Raw genomic sequence first — 25,550 nt, forward strand, 5'->3', positions numbered from 1 at the left:
TAAAAGAAGTTCTGTGGTACCTTTTTGTTGTAGTTCAGTTACTCCTTAAGTTGCTGTAGATGCAGAAAACTGTTTACCACTACGGAATCATAATAAGACTGAATTAACTGCTTCAAGTTTTAAGTAATTCAACTTTCGAATGCAGAATTTTGAAGGGGAATTTAAATATTTGGCAAAAGCTGCATGTTTACATCTTATTTGGAAATTCAGTGAAAAGGAGTCAGTCATTGTCTTACTCAAGCTCCTCGATGTTGACAGTGTGATACAGTTTGTTAGTACCTTATGAGAGGAAAGCTAAAACAATTTGATGGATGAAGGTGTGGGTGTTAAGGTCTTTGAAATGGGTCCCAGTGTTTCTCCTAACTTTGGGCAGCAGGTTTGTTGCAGAGCCTGGACAGCTTGGCTCCTGAAACAGTCTGCGCTTTGGTGTAAAATGGGAGCTTCAAGGGAGGAATATGTGGAAGGCGGTTCAGGAAGGCTGTACTTTCCTGGTACCTCAGCCAGTGGGGAAAGGAAGAGGGCAACATGTGGCCAGTTTAGTTTGATAAAAGGAGGCTGCACCCTCCAAAACCCCTAGAGAGAAAACCCCATGGCTGTGTCCCTCAGTGGACTCCCTTCTTTTACTGGAATAAAGTTGCAGGACTCCTGTCTCCTTTTTGCACATCAACCTCTGGCGTTTGTGGATTTTCCTAACACTTAGAATAGAGCAAGAGCCACTTGGAAGGGCAGCCTAGGGTTTCTTGTGGAATCTAATACACCTCATTTGAAAACTGGCAGCAGTAAGGAGCTATCATAGTTGGGCAGTATTTTCTCTACGTTAATAGAAACCAAATCCGTTAAATCACTGACACCATTTTGTAAACTTGTTTCTACTTAACGAGTTTGAGTTTCGAATGAATGTTGCTGTTAATGTGCTAGGAAGTTTGATGTTCCCAAGAAGCTGGACTGCAGAAAGATCGAACAGAAACAACATTTGAACGTGGCAGCTTTTAGATTTCTCTCGGTACTGAGGAAACAGGCTCTCGCTGCTGGGTTGGTATTTACTGTCAACTAGAACAGGAAAAGAAAATTCAGGTTTTGCTGTGTGACTGAAAAGCATTAGAAGGGATGTGGCCTTCAGAGCTCTGTTCACCCAGCTCCTGGCAAGGCTGGCATTAACTGTGTGCGGGCTGCAGGTACGGCTTGCTTTGCGCTGGGGACAAAGTCGTTCCCTCGACCCGTCGTGGCAAATGTTCCAGTGCCCCGGACAAAAATCAACTTCTTTTAAATTGAAATTCAGCGTGTCGCCACACGGCACTTGTTGGCATTTAACGCCGGCCTTGTGCTCGGAACTGCAGCTCGGCCGTTACCGGCGGCTGCCAGGGCTGCGGGAAGGCGCCGTTGGCCGGACCCGGCTCCCCGCGCGGGGCAGTCGGTGCGCGGCGCTGTAACGGTGCTCCAGGGCCGCGCCCCCGCTGCTGTGCCCCCCTCAGCCCGGGGCTGCTCCAAGACTGACAACGCTCCAGCCGGAGGCTCCCGCCGCCACCTCGGGCACCGACCCGGGCACGCCCCCGCCCCCGCCCCGCCCCCCGGCGCGGCCACACCGGGCCGAGCGCGCGGCACCGCCCGCTCCCAAAATGGCGGCGGCCGCCGTTCCGCTTCCGGGGGGTGCGAGCAGGCCGGGATTGGGGAAGATGGCGGCGGCTGGAGCGTCCGGGCGGGGCGGGTTGGGACGGGTATGGGTCTTCTCCGGCTGGGCCCTGGGCCTGTGCTCGCTGCTGGCCTCGGGGACGCGGCCCGCCGCTGCCACCACCCACTGGGTGGTCACCGAGGACGGGAAGATCCAGCAGCAGGTGAGGGGCCCGAGGGACGCGGGGCGCTTCCCAGCCGGCTGCGGAGGCACGGAGAGCCCCTGTCCGCGCCGTCACTCACCCATAGCCCTGGTCTTCCCCGAGCTGTGCGGCGCGGGGCACGGGGCTGCTCGGCCCGCTGCGAAGCCCTGCCTGTTCCCGCAGCCGCTGCAGCAGCCGAGCGCCGGTGCCGGTCGCTCCCGCGGCCCCGGCACAGGGGTCTCCCGCAGCGAGCTGGCGTCGCTTGTGAAACGTGGCTTGAATCCGCCGGAGCCCCGGGGCGAGGCAACGGGGAGGGGCGGTCGGTGGGTTGGGGTGAGCCGAGAATGGAATTCGGCTGGAACTCTGGAGCTGCGGCGGTTCCTGCCTAGGGACCGCTCCCGGGGAGCCCCGGCACGAGGCCGGGTCCCGCTTTGGTGGCGAAAGCAGCGGTACCGCGGCCCCGGCTCGCAGCGGGGACCTGAGCGGGGTTTGTCCCGGGCAGTCCCGGGCTCCTGGCCGGGGCGACGAGATGTCAGTGAGTTTGCGATTTCTCACATCCAGCCGCACCCGACCCGGCCGCCTTTCCTTCCTGCTGGAAGTAGGAAAGAGAAACCGTGGCGTGTGTGCTCGATGCAGGAGCACACGCACGCCCTGTGGGTTTAGCCAAAATGTCTTATTTTAGTGGGCTGTGCCGCATGTTCACTAAGCGGCTTGAAAGAGTCGATCTGTAGCTCATATTTAGGCTTTTTCTTAGTTGCTTGCCTTCCTCTTTGTTGTTAAGGGAGTAGTACTAGAAATTTACTTTGCTGTCAGATCTGTCCGTTTCTCTCTGGAGTGGAAGAGTTGATCTCTGTAGCAAGCAATGTGGCCTTCCCCCCTTACAAAAGAGTGGAGCCACGAATGTCTATTATCAGCTTCCATCTGTGAGAATTTTTAGCCGGGTTTTCCTGTTAAAATGCAGTGAGGTCCTCAGGTGGAGCAGACTTTTCTCTGCAGGAAACTCCTGCTGTCTTTATGGTTCTCGGGCACTTTGGCTGTCTGGGTGGATCCAGGCACTCTAACACCCTCATTAATAATAAATTAATTAATGACACCACTTCCAGTGCTATCTCATCTCTTTTCCCCACTTAACATAAGGGGGAAGTGGTGCAAGTATATGATAATGGTCTGGAAGCATCTGTGTGTGTATCCTGAGTGTATATTATGAAATTTGGGCCAAGTGTTGATTTTGATTATTGCAAGAAAAGCAGCTGTGACTTGGAAAAAATCCAATTAGATAAAAAGGCTTGAAAATCTTATTAGCTAAATTCATTACTTATTTTAAGGAATGGCATTTCACGATGTCACCTAACTGATGGTAAGGCAGAAGCTTCCACTATACCATTGCTATGCATTAGTCTTTTCTTTTACAGTTCCAAATGCTTTGTAAGCAGGGGCATTCACATGTTCCCTCTGTCAAGTTCTCAAAGCCTGTAGGTGAGGTGAGAAAACAGTATCTGGGGAATAACTTCTCTTACTTGCATGGTCAAAATCAATTCACCCATTTCCAGCAAGGAAATTCCAATTATAAGTATGTTCTTACTTGAACTATGAGAAGCTGAATTCTTTGGTACCTGGAATGTAGTGCCCCGAATTGTCCAGTGAGCTTTTTGTAATTAAATGCATTTTGGTATCTGTTACTGTCATTTCCCTAGCTCTCATGGAAATTGTATTTAAATTTGTGGTTATTGCTATTGCCAACTCCGCATGGCACCTCTGAATTTGATTTTTTCCACTTATGTTTTGGGGAATCGCTGGACAAGTTTTTAGTGAACTTCAGTGTTGTTTTAAGTGCCAAAATGTAGCAGTAGTTCGGTAGTTAGCAGCAAAAGTCCAGCAACAGGCAGGAATTGTTGTTGTCCCACTCTGCATTGCACAGGTGCAGTCACTGCTTTGAGTGCTGCGTGCAGTTTTGGGTGCCTCAGGGTAAGGACATTACACTCAGACTGTGTGCCCTCCCAGAGGAGAGCAAGCAGCAGCATGGAAGCTCTCAAGGGTAAGACTTACAAGAAGCAGCTGAGGTCACTCAGCTCATTCAGCCTAGTTCTGGAGAGACCTTGACCAAGCCTACAACTTCCTCAGGCAAGGCAGTGGAAGGACAGGTGCTGATCTCTCTCTGGTGACTGGTGAGAGGACATGAGGAAATGGAGTGAAGCTGTGCCAGGGCAAGTTCAGACTGGACATTAGGAAAAGGTTCTTCACAGACAGGGTGATCGGTCACTGGAACAGGCTCCCCAGGGAAGTGGTCACAGCACCAAATGTGTCCAAGTTCAAGTAGTATCTCAGCAGCACTTGGAGGATTCATAAGGGATTTATCTGTTAATTGGTAGAACCACAACATTCCAAAATATTTAAGCTCTCCTAATACCCACAACTTACTGACAGGATGAAAGCCTCCAACTTCACTGCAGAGCATTCCTTTGCTTTAATTTTTCGGAATATTCTTCATTAAGTTATGTATCATGAGAACTCACGGGTCCATCCAAACTGAGATGCTCTGTGATTCATTGGCAGTGTAAACCCCTGCATGTTATGTGCTCCAGGGCCCTCACCCCTCAAATGGGCTTTGCTGACCATCAGAGAGAGGACAGAGAGCTGAAGCAGGTGCTTTCACATGGATGCCTGGTGGAGGGGCACGATCACGCCCCTTGCCCGGTGGGCTCCAGCCTTGCTGCTGCAGCCCAGGGTGCAGCTGGCTGCCTCAGCTGCGAGGGCTCGCAGCTGCCTCACCACCAGCTCTCTCCCCACCAGAGCCCAAATGCCATTTCTGGAAAGTTGTTTTTCATTCAGCCCCAGCCTTTACTGCTGTATGGGGCTGTTTCATCCCATGGGCTTGTGGCTGAAGTTGATGACTTCCTGAGACAGGTCCCTGCCAGCCCATTCTCCACCGCCTTGTCCTGCTGCAGCCCTGGAATGGCCACGCTTCCCCACACCTGCAGAGGACACCAAGCTTGTGCTTCCTTTTTACTGCTGTCAGTAGTTAAGAGTTGTGTTAGTAACGATTGGTATTGATCCCTGAGCGATGTTGCTGGTGGTCAGCCCTTGTTGGACCTTGCCCTGCTCATTGCAGTGCTTCCAGCGCAGCAGTCTCTGACTGGAAGTGGCTGCTGGTGGCAAAGAGTGGTGATACTAATCAGCATTTATATGATTTAATTTTGGAAATACTAGCATTCTTAAAGTCTGAAATACCTCTTCAAAGATTACCAGCTTTCTAGAGAGGCACAGGCTTGATCTTCACTTGGACTACTTCAGTTTATCTGAATGAAGCCTCTGTAATTAGGAGGTAGGCAAAACTTAATTGATAGTAAGACCCCAGACATTCCCACTGCTAAATGAGCCACTATCAGTGGAAATGCTGACGAGCACCAGTGACAAGTGACTTCCTTGTGGCTTCGCCTTTGCTACTGTGAGCTTTGTTTTCCTTGTTACCAAAGTGTGGAACCTGTGGATGAGGAGCAGACAACAGGAGTCATTCATCCTGACCTAAATACAAAATATAGTTGCTGGAATGTGTTTGAGGGAAGAAAGGTGGGATTATTATACATTATTGACCTAAAATCTCTCTTAGCTGTTGCTCCTTACAGCGCAGCAAGGGTGCAAGCGTTTATTATGAGACTCTATTCAAGCATTCAGGTGAGATTGACTTTTCTGTGACACAAGACGACAGGAATACCTTGGCTCAGCCTTGATTTCCTAGTGGTACAAAAACCTGGCAGCTGTGGCAAAATTAACACAGACTGAACAATTTTCCATATATAATCAAGATCTCATCTAGTAAGCAGGAGTACTTGCTAAGTAGGCACTGCTCAAGTTTCTAGTGAGCATTTCTAAATGACAAAAGAAATTACTAGCAGTTCATATAATTTTTCAGAGTCTCAGTCATCAAGAAAAAAGCCATCAAGCTGTATCTGTTGCTATAGTAGCTGGTTTTCAGATCAAAGGCATCATTCTCTGGATCAGTTCATGTTCTTCTTTTAGTCTGAATCTACCTTCAAATGTGTTCTCATGCAAAGCCAGAGACTGCCTAATTGTCTCTCTTTAATGAGATTATATCTGCTCAGTGCACATGTTTATAAGCCATTTCACAACTCATAGTATAAAGTTCAGGCTAATATATAACTGATTTTAGACAGTGCTTGTCTGCCAGTAGGGAAGCTAGTCACTCTACAGAAATACTAGTGTGCTTACAGAAAAGAGAGAAACTTGGTGTAAAGAGAGGACAGACAGTTGTCAGATGAAATGCAATGCAGAGTACAGTCATTCATGGCTTTAATGGTGGGGACCAGCTGCTACCATGGCTCAGAGACCTGACATACGAGAGCAGAGGTGGGGTCTTTGTAGAGATGCCTTGATGGAGGTGATAAAAACTGAGCAAGCTAGTGGGGACTCAAAGGGCTGCCTTTTTGTGGACTGCTGTAAACTCTGAGGAAGTTAGGTCAGAATAATTAAGCGAAGCACAGAAACTTTCCAGGCAGATGATCCAAAGCAGGATTGGGAAAGGAGCAAAGAGCCCCTGGCAAGAAATCTGAGTTGGCAAAAAGTTGTTTTAATGTGTTGTCATGTGTTTTGAAGTTCATGAGAGATGATCTGGAGAGGAGAGTCAAAGAGCAATGCTGGCTAACTTATTTGGAACTAAGACAACCAGCTGCTCAGTGAATGTGACATCTGAATTTCCTGCAGTGCTGTAGTGTGCTTCACTATCTCTTAGTCCAGTAGAGAGGAGAGACAATAGCCACCAGTTGTTCATCTGGCTGCAGATTTGAGTGCAAGTGTACCTCAAGCAGCAGCAAAGCAAGTTGATGCATGGATGGCTTTAGAGTTAGTTAATACATTACTCTGTCTGGTGTCTGAGTGCACATGTGTGCTAACAGGTTGAGATGAGAGCAGTGGTCCATGTGCTCAAGAATACAGGAAAAGCAGCCATCCAAACCCAAGGAAAGCTGAAATTCTAGTGCAGCCAAATAAAAAGCTATTTGCTGCTTACAAAAGCATCTTCTGTGATATGTTAAGTAGTCACTCAGTCCTATCTTTAAAATGACAGGTGAATGTTTGCTTTGCTCTTACTCTAAAGATTAGTTTGCTTGGTTGTATGAAATCCTGGTTGACTGAATTTCTTATCCTTCCAAGTCTATTGTGTGCTAAACAAACAAAAAAAAATTTTAAAAAAACCAAAGAAACAAAACCCCTCACACATACACAAAAAAAATTGTTCATTTTTACTGAAGTGTGTAAGGTGGAGCTTTGCCTTCTATGCCTTCCCCAAAACAGTTGTCAGTCCCTCCTTATGAGAGTGTGCAAAGACACCTGGGCTGGTTGGTTTGAATGTTCTGTAGTTTATTAGATGTTATCCTATCTGTAGGATGATCTGAAGCAGAATGGTTCTGGGGTAGGGTTTTCTTTAAGAAAAGGAAAACTTCTGGTTTAGAACTTCTCTCTTGATCCCCAGAGAACCATAGGCCTTCATGTGCTATGAAAAACAGTAGTTTAAAAAATATATATCTTTAAATTTTCTGCCTTTACATAAGTGTATAAAAAGTTTTTTAACCTGAATGTTTTGTGAATGACTGAGAACTGCACTTCACCAGCACTGCCTGCTCCCAGGGGAGCACAGCCTGTGTATGTCTGTGTCACTGTGAACATCATGACTAGATCCAAATTTATAAAAATAGGCCTTGTGGTAGCCTGTATGTGGCATCAGAAATGCAAATGTTTCATTCAGTGGAGCCATGGTAGACAAGTAGCTTCCACTGCTCTCAACTCAGCAGAGATTTGCATCTGAGGTGGACGAGCTAAGAGGCAGATCCCAAGGACTGCTGAGCTGCAGCTCTTGGTGGCTGTGCCCCTCACAGCTGCCACAGTCTAGCAGGTAATCTTATGCCAGGTTTTGACTGCTGACAGAAAAGCTTTAGTGCAGAGATATCTGGATTTAGCTGAGCATGGTAATACACACCAAGGCAGTTCATGCTGTAAGTCCAGAATGCTGTAGCAGTGACTCTGACCATGTGTAGCCATGTCCTGCTCATTCCTGGTTTTCATACAGCCTTTGTCCTCTGGGCACTCTTTGTTCCCAGGTCTCATTTCTCTTAGGATCCTCACACTTTGATTTCCTGTTTTCTGTCACCTTTGAAATACGGGTTGGACAGTCTGAAAAGATGATACGAATCAGCTGTTTGAAACTGGCTGTTCTGTGGTGGGAGTTACGCTTGGTGCCTGGAATGCCTTCCCTGTATTGTGAGCTTCACAGCTGAAGGGTAGCCTTGGAATTGGCCCAGGCCTATGTTTGCATGAAGATCCCACCAAAGCCCAAAAGAGCAAAGTCAGCAAGACTCTAAAATCCATTGTTATTACATGTACCTGCCTGCTTTAAAAATACACTGCTGGATAAAGTAATTTCCCTCAAAGTTTAACAGAAAAAAATAATGGGTTTTCTGCTCTTCATTTGCTGAAGAAGTTACTGCTCAGGGTTATTCTTTTTTTAGATATCTTGTAAGTCTAATAATTAGTCTTCCTGTCTGTATTTTCAATATTAGAACACTTGAAATTTTTAGGATTTGGCAGTGAGCAGACATCAAGAACCATTTTATGAAAAAAAAGTACTTGCTCATTACAGATGTAATCTCTTGTTTTGATTATCTCTTGATATGACTAGCAACACATGGGACACATGGCATTCCAAGTAAAGTCTTATTTGCCTTTGATGCATTTAGATCTGTTACCTAGGATATTCATAGCTTGTGTGATCTCAGGTGAGCTGAGCTATTCAGTAATACTGCAACTTTGTTAGGTTTTATTTCTGAAGTGCTACAAGTGTTTAAAATTTGTGTTTTCTCTGTAGCACAGTTAGTATTAATAATATCAAAATATAATAATATACTAGTGCTGTTTGCTAACAGGTTCTGCAGCAGTAAACTTTTTAATGGCTCAATACTTACAAAAACCCATTTCAACATCATTTTTCTGTGTGAATTTTTCAGTGACAATCTTGGAACAAGTATCTTCTGACACTGTCTACTCATCATTTGGACAAGTCAAAGAATATATTTTCGAATTTTGTAGTTTGTCTTGCACTGAAACCTGTACAGATTTTTTCATGGCTTCCTCAGAAATGCCATGTAGCATCATGTTGGAGTGTAAAGTATCTCAAGACAGCAAGAATATACCAAAAGACAAGCACCAGTTTTCAGATCCTTGGCTCCCCCTCAAGACTGCAAGAAGTTCCAGCCTGTTGGAGGGGGAGTTGCCTTTATTTTGTACTGTGACAAAACATCCTCTGCCTATAAAACAAATATGGGGAGCCCATTTTTGTGTATCCCATCATTTGATGCAGTGTATTTTCAGTTTCTTTCTCCAATAATCTGCCTTCTGCATGTAGTATAATGCTTTTAGGATGTGCAGAGGCACTAACAGCACTTCTGATTTTGATCTGCCTGTGCCTCAGTTAACAGTGGGGTTTCCACAGTACTTGAAAAAAAAGCCTTACTTAAAAATAGATGACTGAGGCATTCATCGACCCTCATTTTAAAAAAATTTAAAATCTTCCTGGTGCAATGTAACTGGATTGTTGGGGAAAATATGCTGGAAGGTTTGGCAAAACTTGCAAGTCTAATTGCTGAGAGACTTTGATATATGGAGGTAACATAGGAGACTCTAAAACTTCAGGGTTTGATTCAACTCGATGTCTCTTTTTATTACACAAATTCTGTGTGTTTCTTGCTGAATCAGGCTCTTGGTGTACTTTGTGACAGTGAATAAATTTGAACTGTGCTTTATAAAGAAACTTTCACCTTTGGGCAAAGTTGAACAGAGAACACTTATTCTAAAAGTGTTTTACTGGCAGGCTTTCTGCAGTGTAACTACAGTAGCTGTCAAAGGTTCAAAGAAAGCTTTTCAGCCCAACTTTTTTTTCCCTGTTTACTGTGTTGGAATTGAAGTCAAATTCTTGCATTTCAAGCACTTCATCTTGCATGTCACAGTTTCAGCACTTTGGAGGAAGAGTAAATGAATGTGGTGCATTGCTGTCAGCTAAAAACTTAGAGTTAAAAATGAGTAAGTTGGACAGAGCATCTGTTCAGGTGCAGGAGTCTCCACTGTCCACACCATGAGGCTGTGTTTGTTGTGTTGGTTGACATCTGTTCTGTTTCATCCCAGAGGAGGTTATGGAGAGTTGCTTACGTTTTGAAAAACAGGATCCAGGTCACAATATCTGAGTATTTTTCACTCGTCTGACTCCCAAATCAGGTGACAAGGCACAACAGCTTTTGCATGAAGGGGTGAAGGTGGCAAGTGTTTGTAAGAGCACAAGCATGACATGAGTCTGAGTGAAACCAGTATCCTCTGAAATCTACCTGGAGTCTTGTTGTGGGAAGGAAGAGGCATAATCCAGAACAGTCTCTAGGTATCCATCAAATATATTTTATTTGGACTATTGTATTTCTGACTAAAGAATTGTTTGACAGGTGAGTGAAGCTCTGAGAGCTTTTCCAAATCTTTGGGGTATGTTGCCTTCTCTTTGAATTTTAATAAGCAGCAGCTCACAAGAAAGTTCTGATTATTTTGTGGTTTTGTTCAGGGTATAATTTTCCTTGTTTGGGGATGTGGCTGCACAGGAAAGCAGGAAGATGCCAGGTGGAACTTGAGCACAAGCAGCATGAGGGAAATGTGAGCATGTAACAAGCCCTGCAGGGCTTCAAGTATGCCTGCCTGATTTCAGCACATCCTGCTTCCTACTTACCTTTATCACTGCTGCTACTCATATCTGTGCTGTGCAAATTATGCAGATGCAAACCTTAGTTTGCAACTTACTCACTGCATTCTTCATGAGGTGTCGCTACTGCCCTCAGTGGTCAAAACAGTAATGGTGCTCTTCACAGCTCAGTACGTCAGCTTTGTCTTGTTCCTACTGTAGAAATGGCTGGCACTGTGAAGAAAATGTGTTTGATGTAGGGATGGGTGTTGTAAAAAGCTGGATAATGAACTCTAAGTCTTCACAGTGTTGCTGACTGGATCTGAGATTAATAAGTTTCAGTTCAAAAGCCATCTGTCTGTCACTACAGAGAAAGGGGTAGTGAAGAGCTTACCAGGTGCCCACCAAAGCTGTTTTATCACTCCTCTCCTGAGCTGCCCAGGGGAGAGAAAATACAAGAGAAAGCTCAAAAGTTTGAATAAGGACAGGGAGAGATCACTCACTAGTTACCATCACAGGCAGAACAGACTCAGCTTGAGGAAATAAGTTAATTTATTACAAATCAGACCAGAGTAGGGTAATGAGAAATACAAGCAAATCTTAAAAATACCTTCCCCCAACCCATCTTTTTCTTTCTGAACTTAATTTCTGATTCCCTACCTCCTCCCCCCTGGGTGGTACAGGAGGATGAAGAGTGGGCATTGTGGTCAGTTCATCACAGAGTGGTTTTACCACAGCTTCCTCCAAGTAGAACTCCTTCTCTTCCAAGGAAGAACTCTTTCCTGTGCTCCAGTGTCATGTCCCTTCCACAGGAGAAAGTCCTGCATGAACACCTCCAGTGTGGTTCCTTCTCATGGGCTGTCACAAACTGTTCCAGCTCAGGGTCCCTCCCACAAGATGCCATCCTTCAGGAACAGGCTGCTCCAGTGTGGGCTTCCCACAGGTTCACAGCCTCCTTTGAGTATCCACCTGCTGTGGTGTGAGGTCCCCTCTAGGCTGCACATGGATCTCTGCTCCCTGATGGGCTGCAGGGGACAGCCTGACTCATGGTGGTCTTCACAACAGGCTGCTGGGAATCTCTGCTCTGGCACCTGGAGCACCTTCTCCACTCCTTCTCCACTGACCCTGGTATCTACAGAACTCTTTCTCTTGCATATTCTTAATTTTTTCTGGCCACAGTGACTTTCTTTTCCCTTCTTAAATGTGTTATCACAGCAGTGCTGCCACAGTCACTGATGGGCTTGGCCTTGGCCAGCAGTGAATCTGTCTCGGAGCCAGCTGAAGTCTTCTCTGTTACACTTAGGGGAAGCTTCTGGCAGCTTCTCACAGAAGGCACCCCTTGCCATGCAATCTCAATGCAACTACTAAAATTCTGTGTTAGGAGCTTTGTATTTACACACTGGTAAGGTTAACTTTCTGCTAGGCTGAAGGATTCTGCTGTTATTAAAAAGTACTTATTTGCTGGTGACCAACTGAGTCAGATGTTCTGAAAGGGAAAATCTCAAGACTAAAGAAAAATATCCTTAACTGGGTGATTTCCTGGTGGATCACCGTAACTTTATGAATTAATTCAGTGATGTTGCTGTTTGGTTGTTGAAACTTTGGTTTCTGCTGCCAGATAATAGTTGATGGGAGTGTAGTACTTATTGCATTGCTTTCCTGTCAACCCACGCACACTGGGTTGGTAATGTCCCACTCCAAATTCTCCAATACTAAATTCAGACTTCTCATGAGACTGTCTTACCAAAAGCTAAAAACAGAAGGTGACCCTGAATATCATTTGGTTTCTGAATGAATGATAAGCCAAGATCCTTCATCTTTCAGAATAAGGTTTTCTAATTGGTGACGTCTGCATAACTTTCTCCAAAAACGCCCAGATGCTGTTTGTCACTGAAAGCTGATAGTTGATTTTTCCCTCAGTGACTGTGTAGAATCATGCAAGCAGCCTTTAGATGTCAGATGAGCAGTGCTATTTTGGAATGGGTAATGAAGTGCTTTAAACACAGTGAAACTTATTTTCTTTGCAAATTAATCTCTCATTCATTTGCACATACCGTGGTAGTTTCTTTAGCGAGTGAGGCATAAACCAGTGCTACATTCAGTGCATAGCTCCGTCTTTGTGTGCAGCCAGTTTAGAGTGAGGTGAGGCCCACAGGAGGAAATAGGAAATATGACCATGAATAAAATCCTGTAGACTTTAATACTTCAACTAACAAAATCATGAGATTTTTTGGAAATGGTATTTTCTGTGCTTCTCTGCATCATGGTGGATACTTGGTCATCCTTTATTTGCAACAGCTGAATCTGAAATCTCCAAATTCAGTGTAAAAATGGATTAGTGTCGGTAGCACCCATTATTTTCTATTTGTCTGATGATATAAGAGCATTAATTTGCTAAGGAAGAAACTGAGTTTTTTATATAACTGTTTGGACTGTATAGGTAGCCACCCATCAAAATGGCTCCATACTAAAAAAAGCACTGCAGCTTTTGCTTTAGAAAGGAATACTTAGCCAAATTGAGCCAAAACCACGCTTAGAGTTTAGTAAAAGGAACAAGTGTTTATATCTCAGAGGACAAGGTCCTTACTCAGTTAAGAATCTTGCAACAAATGTAGGCTTCACAGTCAGCAGTCCAGAGAAAGTAGATTTGAGCTTCTTATCTGACTCACAACCAAGAGAGTACAGCCTAAGGTTTAAGCTGTTGACAGGACATGTTAGGATGATCAGAAAATACGCTGGAGATGCAGTTCTCTGCAGTAAAAGAGTGTAACAGAAATTTGTCCAAGATATTTGGAAAGGTGACGAAAAAGGAAGAACTGTAGTTTAGGATGTTCTCCTGCACCTGCATATGTGGCAGACTTTTCCATTAAATGGTAATGTCATCAAGTTTGCACAGATGTCGTGGGGGTGGACAGCCCATTTAGAGGTATCCATGCTAACAGGTAAGTGCTCACATCTTCATGCAGCAGCTGGTTCTGTATCCTGAAAGCTTGAACAGAAACGGATCAGATCCAGAAAAAACATCTTGATGTAGACCATCTAACAGTCATGTTAAAAGTGTGAGATGTTGCTGTCCTTGTCACCTTGTCTTTTCATCCTGTCATCACACTTCCTATTTCATTGTTTCTGTTCTCATGCTCATTGAATCCTTCATGAGCTAATATAGTTTACTAGTTCAGACAAAACAACCAGGAGGGAGTTATGTTCTGTTCAACTCCTGAGTTTGGGTTGGCTTCTGAGAGATTGTGGTGGTTACCACAGCTGGTGTGCAGCCAAGTGTACTGCTCTCACACCAGCACATGGGAGGAAACAGGGCTGCAAGCCTGGAAGTGAGCCTTTGCATCAGCTCAGCTGCTGCTACACCAGCTTCTCCACTGTAGGGACTTTCCCCCACCCAGTGACACAGCAGAGTTTGGCATGAGGACACGGCTGGGGCGTTTCAGCCGTGGGGTGAAGTACTGCAGTTAACTGAGCCCAGCTAGGGGCTGAGGTGTAACTGCTCTATCTGTGACTTGCCTCTAATGTCCCTCTTCATGGAGCTGTGAACTCCTCTACATAGCTATGGAAGTTGTAGCATGGTCTTCTGTAACAAAGTTTTCAGTGTTCCCCTGCTTCCCTCTTGATTTTGTTCCTTTACTTACTAGTCTTGAAGGCAGTAGATCCTAATGGTAGGCCAGTGTGTTAAATTAGTTGCAGAGAGGAGTTGAAGCTGAACTCCTTTATGCGTTTTGAGGGATGTGGTGGAGGAATTTTAAAGTTACAAAACAGTTTCTGTGATTGCAGTTTAAGATATCTAGTATTTCAGCAGTAAGTACTCTTAGTAATGTTTGTTGTGGAAATTTGTTTGCCTCTTACTCTTTGAACTTGTGTGCCTGATTTAATTAAAATAGGTTTAAAGTTAAAGCATGAGTTGAATTGGATTCTCAAATGACAATGTTGTTTGAAGTATGGATTTTCATAATGGACATATTATGAATGTTGATTGGACAGAAAACCTCTGAACGGACAATCTGTGATTGAATGAACAAAATTGCCTTCTTTTAAAATCACTGTAATTAGGTGAATGTCTTACATGTTGGACTGTTAAAATGTCTTGCAGGTGGATTCACCAATGAACTTGAGAAACCCACATGATTTGGTAATACTAATGAGACAAGAAACAACAGTTAACTACCTCAAGGAACTGGAGGTAAAGCATAACATTTAAGTACTAACTAATTCTGAAAACTAAGATTTTTTTTTTTCATAGACTTTATAGTGATAGTTTTAAGATGGCAAAAATAATTTATTATTGGCAAAGTTCTCCTTCAGTGGGAGGATGAAAAATTTTTCAGATCTCAAGAATTTTTTGCCTCAAGTTTGCCTAACTGGTCTCCAGTTGTATCATTCCTTATTGTTAGCCATCAATCTTAACATTTTTAGATAAAGTCACTAGATTTTGTTGTACTGTATTTTGTTAAGAACACAGAGCAAATCATCTCTTTCTTCAAGCTCATTTATTATTGAAAAGGGGTCTGAGACCACCCTTTTGGAAAGGGCTTTAATGAACTTCAAACTGATAAGCTGAAGTTTAAATATAATAGGGGTTAGGTAAGCAAAGAGCTCACAGCCCTTCTGGCCATGCACCCCTTTCTTGTGCCAGCTTTGGTTTTATCAGATTGGGATAACTAACTAACTAAGTGGAGAGCTAGATGAACACCAGAGGTAGCTTTAGGTGAATGAGTGAAGTAGCAGAAAGGAAAATAAGCAGGAGTGCCCCTGGTGTGACTGTATTCAGCCAGTCTTTCTCATCATTTTGTGGTGATGGGCATTTTAGCTGTGGATAGAATAATACTTGCAAGCTTTTGGGGGCATGGGTTGTGGGTGTGGAAATCACTGATGTCCGACTTCTGGTACACAAATGATTTTCAGCAGCAGTTACTTATTGTAACTTGTAAAATTCTTGTACAAATTGCTACTAGTATATGTATCTCTATTGCTTCACAGTAACATGTAATCAAACATGTATGGCTTTAATTAAAAATGCATGTTTTCTCATTTCACAGGTACTCATGTACAGTACTATTCACATGTGCTCACGTTCAGTTGTACTTAGCACGCTGACTGGTTAATATAATGATGATGATTTGTTGCAATGCCTCATATTATTTCCACAAGGTCTTAATGTGGAAAAAAGGGGGTCAAATGTGAAAAAACTTGATGTACTTGGTAGCAACCATTTCTTCTTTTCCTAAATGGCCTACCATGGATTTGGGACACTTTTTAGGCAAACAAGAGAAATAAGGGCTCATTCAAGTTGTATTATCTCTAAAGAAAGCATTTATGTGCTATCCAAATCCAAAAAAGTACTGCAGATGTTATAAAAGATAAGGGAGTATTCCCAAAATTTAATGAGAATTTTTTAGATTTTTTTTAGAAAAACTTTGTTTTAAGGAAAAAGTTGGACTGTTGAATTGTATCAACTGTAGTGTTTGCTTCTGTTTCCTTTTTTTTCCAACAGAAACAGTTAGTTGCTCAAAAGATTCATATAGAGGAAAATGAGGACAGAGACACAGGGCTGGAACAAAGGCATAATAAAGAAGATCCAGACTGCATTAAAGCAAAGGTGCCCCTGGGAGACCTAGATCTGTATGATGGCACATACATCACCTTAGAGAGCAAAGATATCCGGTAATAAGATGCTTTAATAAAGTACTTTATATTCTGAGATTTTTACTGAATTTAAAAAAATCAACAGTACTTCTAAACACAAGTGAAAAATGACCAGCACTGACTTTCTTTAGATGGCAGTTTTTGTTTTGTGCTACTGTGGAATAAAATTGAAACAACATCTGCCACTAGTTGTAAGCATGTAAACGTTCAAAAGCTGTTTTTCCCAGACTATCTATGCTAGCCCTGCCCTGAAACTTTTCCTTTCTTTCCAGTTCTACCACTGTTACTTTGTACTGATACAACCAGACGTGTGAATTAAAGTGAAATATGTCACATAGAAGGGGGTTGAATTTGCTTGAGTGTGCTTTCAGTGTTTTGAGTTAGATATTTATTTTAGTGGAAACTGTCTTGACTCAAATTTGAATGAAATTCCATTGATTACCAAGCTGTTGAACTTTCTGGTCATATTTCGTCCCGTGTTTACAAAGGGAAGGATGAGCAACCACTGTACTTGACATTCAGCTTCATTGGTAATTCATCTTCAGGACTGACTGTTTCGTTTTAGTTGGTTTTTTTATCGTAATCACATGAGTACTTGAAGTGGGAAAAGATCAATTTTATCATCATACACCTTCACTTGGACTTCTCATCACCTGTACTTGGAATTGGTTTGTTTGTTTCAGTTGAAGAGCCTGCATGCATGCCATTTGCCTGACAGATACATCATTAATCATAGCAGTGATACACTAGGTTGACCCTGATACATTTTGGAGGCTATCCAAATGTTGATATTTTCTGTAAAGCAGGCAAATTTATTGACTTTATCCTATAGTCATGACATCCCAATACACCTGAAATCTGGGAATACAACAGAAATGGGCTAATGAGCCCGAACAGGAGATTTCTGTAATGATTAAATCAGAGTAGTCTCTGTATCAGCTACCATACTGTCTCTTAGGAGCTTCAGCAGCATTTTAATCTGCAGTCTGCTGTGTTATGTTATTATGTCCTCAGCCCTGAAGACTATATAGACACAAAGTCCCCAGTGCCTCCAGACCTGCAGCAGCCAGACTGTACAAAAGTTCTAGATCTTCCATACAGTATTCATGCTTTTCAGCACTTACGGGTGAGTGAGCAAATGCAAGTAAGTATTTTCCCCATTAGGAAGAGGAATAGAAAATTGCTACTGGCAGCTCTCGCTCAAGGTTGAAAAGTATTGTAATCTTCCAAGACTGCTTCACACTTTTTTAAAACTACAGTTGGGCCCTGATTAAAGTACCTGTGATCAGAGGTTATACCTGTTCCATCAGGTAGACAGTTTCTCTTTTGTGATTTTTTTGCCTTATTTTAGAGGACATTTTTAGGAAATTGAGTCTTTTGTTTTCATAACACATTTCATTAGCAAATTGGTAGCTTTTAGTGGGACTACTACTAGTTTGTGAATTGTCTCAGCTGAAATTTGGAGAGTGCTGAACAGGGTCATTAAAATGTATGAAAATTCAGAATAAAAAAATTGATTGCAGTTTTGTTTGTAGCTCCCAACAAACCTGAATGTCTGTTTGGTGTCTGAATGCCAAGCCCTAACCCAGAGGAGACAATTGTTCCCTACTAGTACAAAGTTCAGCTGCTTTAGAAAAGTTACAGTGGAAGAATGGTAGAAAAACTGGTTTTGTCAACAGCATTATATGAGCAGATTTTCTAATGTGGATACAGCTTTAATGCTTTTATCTTGAAATTTATTTTATTGCAAGTCTTTTCATCAACAAATAAGAATTTTCTTACAGCTAAACACTAAGTAGAGTTTTTTTAGCTCTGTTCCTGGGTCTGGATGTATTTTTGAAGGAAGTATGTTTGTGCTTGGGAAGGAAGAAAGAGAAGAGGTGTAGGGATACTTCCGCTGTGTGACTGTAACCCTACAACCCTGACTTCAGTGCTTCAGTAGTCATTAGTGAAATCAGTAGCTGCCAGGTAGACAGTGCTACCAGAATTGAATATCTCCCCTGTAGAACTCACAAGTAGAGGCTGCTTTTGGCTGCTTCTACTGTTTTCCCATCTGCAATAATATATATTATTATCTGTCAGAGATGAAATTGTTCTGTCAGTTCCCAGAGATCTTGAAAGGAAGATAAGATTGTAAAATAACCAAGCCACGTGTTTTCCTGGAGTCATGCTTTTGTTTGTATTTCTCTACTCTTAAGTGTCAGCAAATGCCTGTATTTAATCTTTATTTCAGGGTGTCCAAGAAAGGGTTAATCTTTCTGCACCCCTGTTACCTAAAGAGGATCCAATCTTCACATACTTATCACGGAGACTGGGAAGAAGTATAGAGGAAATAGGTCACCGTATTTATGATGGGCTTATGAAGGTATGAAACTGTAATCTTGCTGGGCGCACAAAAAAGAGTGCTGGAAAGCTCTCACATGTTTAGATACACCTCGTACAAGCAGTCAGATCCACTTTTCCACATGTATTTTTGGTTTACAGTTCAGTTTCAAAAGACAGACTTGAGATCATTTTCTGATAGGCATGTAGAAGCAGTAGAAGCATCAGCAAAGCTGGTGAATAGATAGTTTCTGTCATCTTTAAGGATTTATGTAGTTAGGTTGTCTAGCAAACCACATTCATTGGGTTGCTAGACAACATAACTACATAAATCCTTAAATTTGTCGAGGTAATTAGAGTTTTAAAACAAAAAATACAGGTACTTGAAGAGCAAAGAAGAAACAGCAGTACTGAAGCGTGTATGTTTTTGTTAAATGCCTTCCTGCAAAATCTAGGAGTCCTCATTGAACTCCAGCTAAGATGCTGATGCTTAAACTACTGTCACCTCTTTTCACCTCATTTTTCTATTTTTACCTGCCTGAAATGCAGAAATTCTGTTTCTTTAATACATTAGTGTGCTAGTTCAGTGTTCCTAAACATTGACAACTGTTGCCAAATGGCAGCTTTCCAGTGGAGGAGGATTGCTTAGAGCAGCTGAGCGCCAACGTTGGTGCTCACCTTTTCATCCTATAGTAATTAAAACCCTGATTAACCTTTTAGTTCTTGCGGTAGTAGTTAGTACAGGTCATGTGTTTCTCTTTACTGCAGAACTCTTCTTCCTGGGTACTCTATAACATGGCTTCTTTTTACTGGCGAATAAAGAATGAGCCATACCAAGTAGTAGAATGTGCCATGCGTGCTCTTCATTTTTCTTCAAGGTAAGAATTGCTAATAAGGATTCTTCTCAGATTGCTTTTCTAGTTATCCTGGTTAGTAAAAAGGTTTTAGTTTCTAAGACAGTATACTATGGAATAATCTGTGTTACTTTTCCTTGGTCTCTATGTGCTGTACTAGACATATAAATAGTTGGGACATTTTTCTAGCAAGTGATATGTTTTAATGTGTGACTGGCAAATTAATGTATCCTTGTGCATGATTCTTACACAGTCTTACCTTCCTTTAATGTTAGTTTTTAATTTTTTTTCCTATTTATTTTCTTTTATTCTTTTAGGCAAAATAAAGACATTGCACTGGTAAATTTGGCAAATATTTTGCACCGGGCTCACTTCTCTGCAGATGCAGCTATTGTGGTTCATGCAGCTCTGGATTACAGTGACTTCTTTACCAGCTATTACACTTTAGGAAATATATACGCAGTAAATACAATCTTTATTTTCCAAGACTTGAAGAAAATTAAATATTACTTAATCTTTTGGGGTTGACTTGTAATGGTTTACTCTTTTACAGTGTGTCTTGTGCTCCATGTGCATCTCATGCTTAATGCTTAAGATGCTGTCAAGATACTTTTATTCAAAAGTCTGTCTATTAGCAAAGGCTTTTAGCTGCACTTGGAAATAAATTATGGTAAAATTCTTCTGCAGCCTTTCTTTAATAGATGTAGTGGCTTGAGTGTCAGAAATGACAGGCTATTTGTTACCATAAATTAAAATTTCAGTTAATGGCTTCTTTAAAAACTGAGTATTGTTTATTAAATATTACTGCACAATGGCTAATTCTCTCTCTCGGTCATTCTTCAGATGCTTGGAGAGTACAACCACTCAGTCCTGTGTTATGATCATGCTCTGCAGGCCAAACCAGGGTTTGAGCAAGCTGTAAAAAGGAAGCATGCTGTCCTGTGTCAGCAAAAACTTGAGCAAAAATTGGAAGCCCAGCATAGGTAACTAAAATATCCCAGTGGCAATGCATACAGTCTAACTTCTGTAGTTCTGCTGCAGCAATTGTTTACACTTCAAGAAGAATTGTTTTCAAATTTTTGTATTTCTTTGATTATGCAATAGAATTAAGCATAAGAATACTTAAAGAAACCTAGAGTTTAAAATGTGCAAGAGTGTAGGAAAAGGTGATATTCTAGAAAACATTTAAAGTAAATCTTCTTTGTTTGATTTCCAAGATCACTTCAGCGAACATTAAATGAATTAAAGGAATATCAAAAGCAGCATGACCATTACCTTAGGCAACAAGATGTTTTAGACAAGTACAAGCTCATCCAGGAGGAACAAATCTTGAGGAACATCATTCATGAGACACAGATGGCAAAAGAAGCTCAATTAGGTACAACTTTTTAGTGTTCATGCTCATTAAAGCAATGAAATATGGCACATATTCAGATAAGTGTCAGGATATATCTTCTTTGTAGATTAAGATGGTCCTGAGTGGCTCTTGTGTTTTGCTTATTAAAACAAGAGATTGCAGTATGTTCTTGAACAGGGATTTTCTTTTGAGTCTTTTGAGGTTGGAGTTTCCTCTGGGCTGATGGAGTAAATAAAAAGGATTGACCAAACTGGGGGCAGAGAGATTGACTGTGTGCTGTCTTCTGTCTTCTCAGAAACAACACTTCTGTAGTATAAAAAAATATTTTGTGCTCTGCAGGGAACCATCAGATTTGCAGACTGGGCAACCAGCAGCATAGCTTGCACTGTCAGTGGGATCAGCCTGTTCGTTATCACCGCGGAGACATTTTTGAAAATGTGGAATATGTTCAGGTTTGTCTGTGAATTGATACCACTGCTTCAAGTTGGATCCCATTTGCTTTATTAGCAAAAAGTTTCAGTTTTTTCAGGGTTGACAAAAGGGTTACATTTTGGGTGTGGTTATTATAGTGAGAAATCTTAGTCTTTCTTTTCCAGAGTGCAAAGTATTTTAATGCATATTTCTTTTGATACTAGTACAAGCTGAGAAACTGTGAACTATAGAAATAGAGAGGGTTTCTTGTAAAAAGCTTTGTTTTACCTAGAAAAGAGAATTACTTGAAATCAAAAACTTCATTTTAGTCCAAAGACTTAGTTCCCTATGATTGCACCAAGGAAATTTTGTTCAAGAGTACTAAGAAGTTGTGGAAGCAAGGTGTGTACTAATACTGAAAATCCAGAATGACAGGCACCTAAGCAACACCTCTGCTGTGTTAGAACTGCAGATAAGGATTATGATTTCAGTTATTTTGCAACGTGGAGTATGTTCTGAAGTTTCCCCTTAACTACTTTAGGAAACAGGAATAATTATTTTTAATTTTGCTGTTGTCTTCTTGTTGTCTTTGATTGTTTTTCCTATTATAGTAATTATAAATTCAGATTTTTGAGATAATTCTGAAAGCCATGAGTCTTAGCAATTCTGACTTGATTTCGAGCTGTGAATCCAGATAAGGAGATTTTATTTGTGGCCTATTACAAGTGTCTGCTTGGTACCTTTTAGCATTTTTTCCTTGATTTGCACTTGTGTTTTCATTGTTGGCTTATTTACAGTATGAATATTACTCTTTCATGGTCTGAGTGGATCAAGAGGCTTAAATTCCTTTTTTTTTTTCCTCCTACCCACAGTTCATCTTATCAGTGAGGCTTAATTACATAAGTGGGGAGGGGAAATAACATGGAGAAATTCAACAAGGAATGTACCATCCCCTTTTTTAAAATTTGTCTTTGTGTTGTTTCTAGTTTGGTGAAGACTCTTCAACTTCTAGTATGACATCCATGAATTTGGATCTTCATGCAAACCAAAGTGTTCACAGCCAGTCCTTGCAGTCTTCCCCTGTGGCTCGTTCTGTTGTTTCAGTGTGGAGTGTGGAACCCAGCAGAGTGAGTAAAGAGGATGAGCTTTGCCCTTTCACAGAGGAGGGGTGAAAGTGAATCCTCTCCTTGTTTGTGAGAAACTTCTTAGCTTCTGGGCCGCAGTTTTTATGTGTGACAGCACTGGAGAATGTAGCATTCCAAATTTCTTCAACATACAAGCATCTGTCTAGTTTCTCTGTACTGGTTTCCCATCCTTTGAAATTACTGGAGCACAGAGGGAGTTGATCTGTAAACATCTGCTGCAAGTAAAGTGGTACAGCTAAGTAAAGATAGAAATTTCAATTGCTGTTGTTGAAAAAAAGATGGAAAAATAACAGCTATAAAGATCTTAGTTTTGTTTTGGTTTTTTTCTTCAGACAATCCTTTAGTATCCCTTTTATTACCTTGTTCATTAGAATATTAAAAATGTTGAGAAAATATTAAAAAATAATTCCTTTCCCCTTAGGACAAACAGCATATTCTTTGGCCTCAGAGGTCAGAATGCATGAAATCTTTCCCCAGAATTCCTGACCCAGAAGAACTGCCAACTTACTTCTTGCCTCCAGAAAACAGAGGATTCAGGCAAGTGATGATTATTAAAAGCTGAATTTGTAAATCTTTACCTTATGAGTGAAGAGTATTTTCTTTCTGGAGAGGATGGATGCAATTAGTAATCAACAGCACAGAGGTGTTGAAACCTCTTTCTCTGGCCTTTCCACAGAAGGAAGGCATTTTCCTTGATTGTTGTCTTTGCTGCAAGTATAACAGCCAGATCCAGTTTCATGGTGATTCTTCCCTGACTGTTAGTCTGGGGTGAACACATTAAACACAGACAGAATGAGGATTTAGCACAAGTCTGAATGTCTTGTGAACTATATTAACACAAAAAATACCTTGAGAGAGAGAATGAGGTGAGCATCTATTTAATAACTACAGTAAACTCTTGTTCATGACATACGTCCTGTTAGCTTTAGTTATGATGACAGAAAATTATGAAGACCAGAAAACAGTAAAAAAGGATTAGGAGTGGAAAACTCCAGCTCATTCCTTTGGGACAGAGGTAGAAAATCAGCTTAGTCATGAAACAGTCAGTAATATTTGTTTTTATATAGGATAAAATAAATATGTCTGTACTGCAAAGGTAACTTACATGGATCAATGCAGTGTTGTAATGCCCTAATCACTTAAATTATGGCAGTGGTAGTAAAAAGCTGTTTCGTTCTACCTAGTCATTATAATACTAGTATTGAGCTTGTGTTAAAGGTTCCCATCTCAAAACATCCAGCAACTTCCTTTGGAAAAAAACAGTTTTCATCTTAGAATGTTCTTTATACATAATTGGCTACCTCTTGATGCTTTTGAAATCAAGTTCTAGTGTAAAAAATTCAACTTTTTTTTAATCACATATCTGTTTAGTCCTAAACTTCATAGAATCCTTATTAGCATAATATGAGAGCCTTCTGTTATCTTTACTGCACTGTTCATTGTTCTTGTTATTCTGTGCTTAAAAATGGAAAGTAAAGACCTTATAAATTACTTTTCAAGGGAAGGGTGGTCCTTGAGTTCTTCATGTTTGCAGCTCGTGTCTCATAGGAGTCTGCAGTACAAGGCTTAGCAGATTCTTGTATTTCTACATGATGACATGCAGCACATGCTGTTAATTTGTCTTGGTTCTCCTTATTGCTAGAATCCAGCCATTACTGAATATTCCAGGAGATACTGTTGAGCATGGAGAAGCACAGGCACCAGATTGTTCTTCCATTACTGATGCTCGTAATAATGAATCTCTAAACATACTGGTCAAGGAACTAGACACTAATCTAGATTTGAAATTCAGGATGCCAGACAATCAAGCAAGACAGGTAAGAGATGTTTTTTTGTTGGTTCTCTTCTGGTTTAAAATCCTCCATTTTATTGCCTTAAAAATATTATCCAGATCATGAAAGATTTTGATATTTCAAGGTAATCAGTACTTCGGAAAAATGTGGGCAAATTCTTTCTAATAGTATGGGAGAAAGGGTTAACTTGTCTGACTTCTTTCAGATGCTGACCAAAAGCACACAAAATGGGAAATTTAATTTACTCTTTGAAATCACATCTTTCTCTTAAATCTAACAGTCACTTGATACGATTCATTTCCCAAGAGCTACTTTGTTCTACTAAGCTGGTAACTTCATAGTGCATTCTGGAGATTGGTTGCTTTAAGTTTTAGGTGTTCACATCCTCTTCTTAGAACAATATATTTGCACTTTGCTAAAGAGAAGATTTAAGGAAGCAAGTGTTGAATGGCCCTTGTAGATCTTGACTGTAAAATTTATTCAGTAGTTTGGGGTAAAACAAATCTTTGTCTTCCAGGTTTTGCATTCTCGTATCAACAATGAAACTATTACACTGGCGAAGATAGGAGCGTTTCTAGATCATGCCATGAAAAAGGTATGTCCATCTGTCGCATGAGAATAATTCAGAATTCTTACTAGAGATTTGTTTTTATACTTCTAGTCAGTGGCACACTAAAAGGAGTTTATTTGCTGCCTGTAACTGAGATGAAACTAACTTTAAAAGCCATTTTTACAAGTAAAGCGGCAATACATAGAGAAGTATCTAATTTAGCTCAATGTGGACCAAACAGCCCTGTAGTTGCTTGTTCTTGTTGTTAGGATATGGAGCAGCAATATATTAGCTAATTCTGGCAGCCATTTGCTTAACTGGGAGAAGTAGCTTGAAACTACTCCTCCGTCTGCCACCCCTTCCTGCATGCCTGCCTTGTGCTCTTCCTCCTCCTTCCCACTACCCTGCTTTTCCCCTACTCTCCCTCCAAGGAAACCAACCCTCTGTCAATCTTCTGTCAGGATAATTAGCACTCTGGGGCAAAGAATGTACCTCTGTATAGAACCCTATGGAATGCCACCTCCATCTTGCGTGGGGCCTTGGAGAGTAAAATGACAGGAAGCATTGAGAGAGATGTTGACTCTTTTTGACATGTCAAGCTGATATTTCTCGGTTTAATTTTCTTGTAGAAGTTGTGTCAAAGTATTATATGTAGATACTTTTTTAGTCTAAAATCAGCACCATTTACTATGTGCATCTGTCTTAACCAGGAGAAGAAATGAGCAGTAGGAGTTGATTCCTATTATTGTGTTGTTCGGAACAGTCCTGTACATGTCTAATGTCTTACTGTGCAGTGCATGAGTATTTTGGTTTTAACTGTAGTATTCTGTTGCTGTCATGCTAAAAGCCTGAACTTTTCTGCCTGCTGATGTAAGAACAGCCTAGTGTTTTACCTGTTCTGCTAAACTACTTAGAGCAGGAATGCCACAGTTA

At 41.4% G+C, this 25,550-nt stretch overlaps 1 protein-coding gene across 1 annotated transcript in view; it reads left to right on the plus strand.

Annotated features, from left to right (window-relative positions):
* The first annotated feature begins 1,601 nt into the window (after positions 1–1,601).
* Positions 1,602–25,550, plus strand: part of TTC17 (tetratricopeptide repeat domain 17) — a 55,343-nt gene continuing 31,394 nt past the window's right edge. The window contains exons 1-14 of the mRNA XM_059849268.1: positions 1,602–1,832; positions 14,633–14,722; positions 16,034–16,203; positions 17,200–17,311; positions 18,419–18,550; positions 19,276–19,385; positions 19,679–19,823; positions 20,205–20,344; positions 20,579–20,739; positions 21,058–21,170; positions 22,116–22,256; positions 22,696–22,811; positions 23,917–24,091; positions 24,585–24,662. Coding sequence (XP_059705251.1) covers positions 1,617–1,832; positions 14,633–14,722; positions 16,034–16,203; positions 17,200–17,311; positions 18,419–18,550; positions 19,276–19,385; positions 19,679–19,823; positions 20,205–20,344; positions 20,579–20,739; positions 21,058–21,170; positions 22,116–22,256; positions 22,696–22,811; positions 23,917–24,091; positions 24,585–24,662 — 1,899 coding nt within the window. The 5' untranslated portion in view covers positions 1,602–1,616. The remainder of the gene's footprint in view (positions 1,833–14,632; positions 14,723–16,033; positions 16,204–17,199; positions 17,312–18,418; positions 18,551–19,275; positions 19,386–19,678; positions 19,824–20,204; positions 20,345–20,578; positions 20,740–21,057; positions 21,171–22,115; positions 22,257–22,695; positions 22,812–23,916; positions 24,092–24,584; positions 24,663–25,550) is intronic.

This window comes from Haemorhous mexicanus, chromosome 6, assembly GCF_027477595.1.
Source record: "Haemorhous mexicanus isolate bHaeMex1 chromosome 6, bHaeMex1.pri, whole genome shotgun sequence".
NCBI classification, from domain to species: domain Eukaryota; kingdom Metazoa; phylum Chordata; class Aves; order Passeriformes; family Fringillidae; genus Haemorhous; species Haemorhous mexicanus.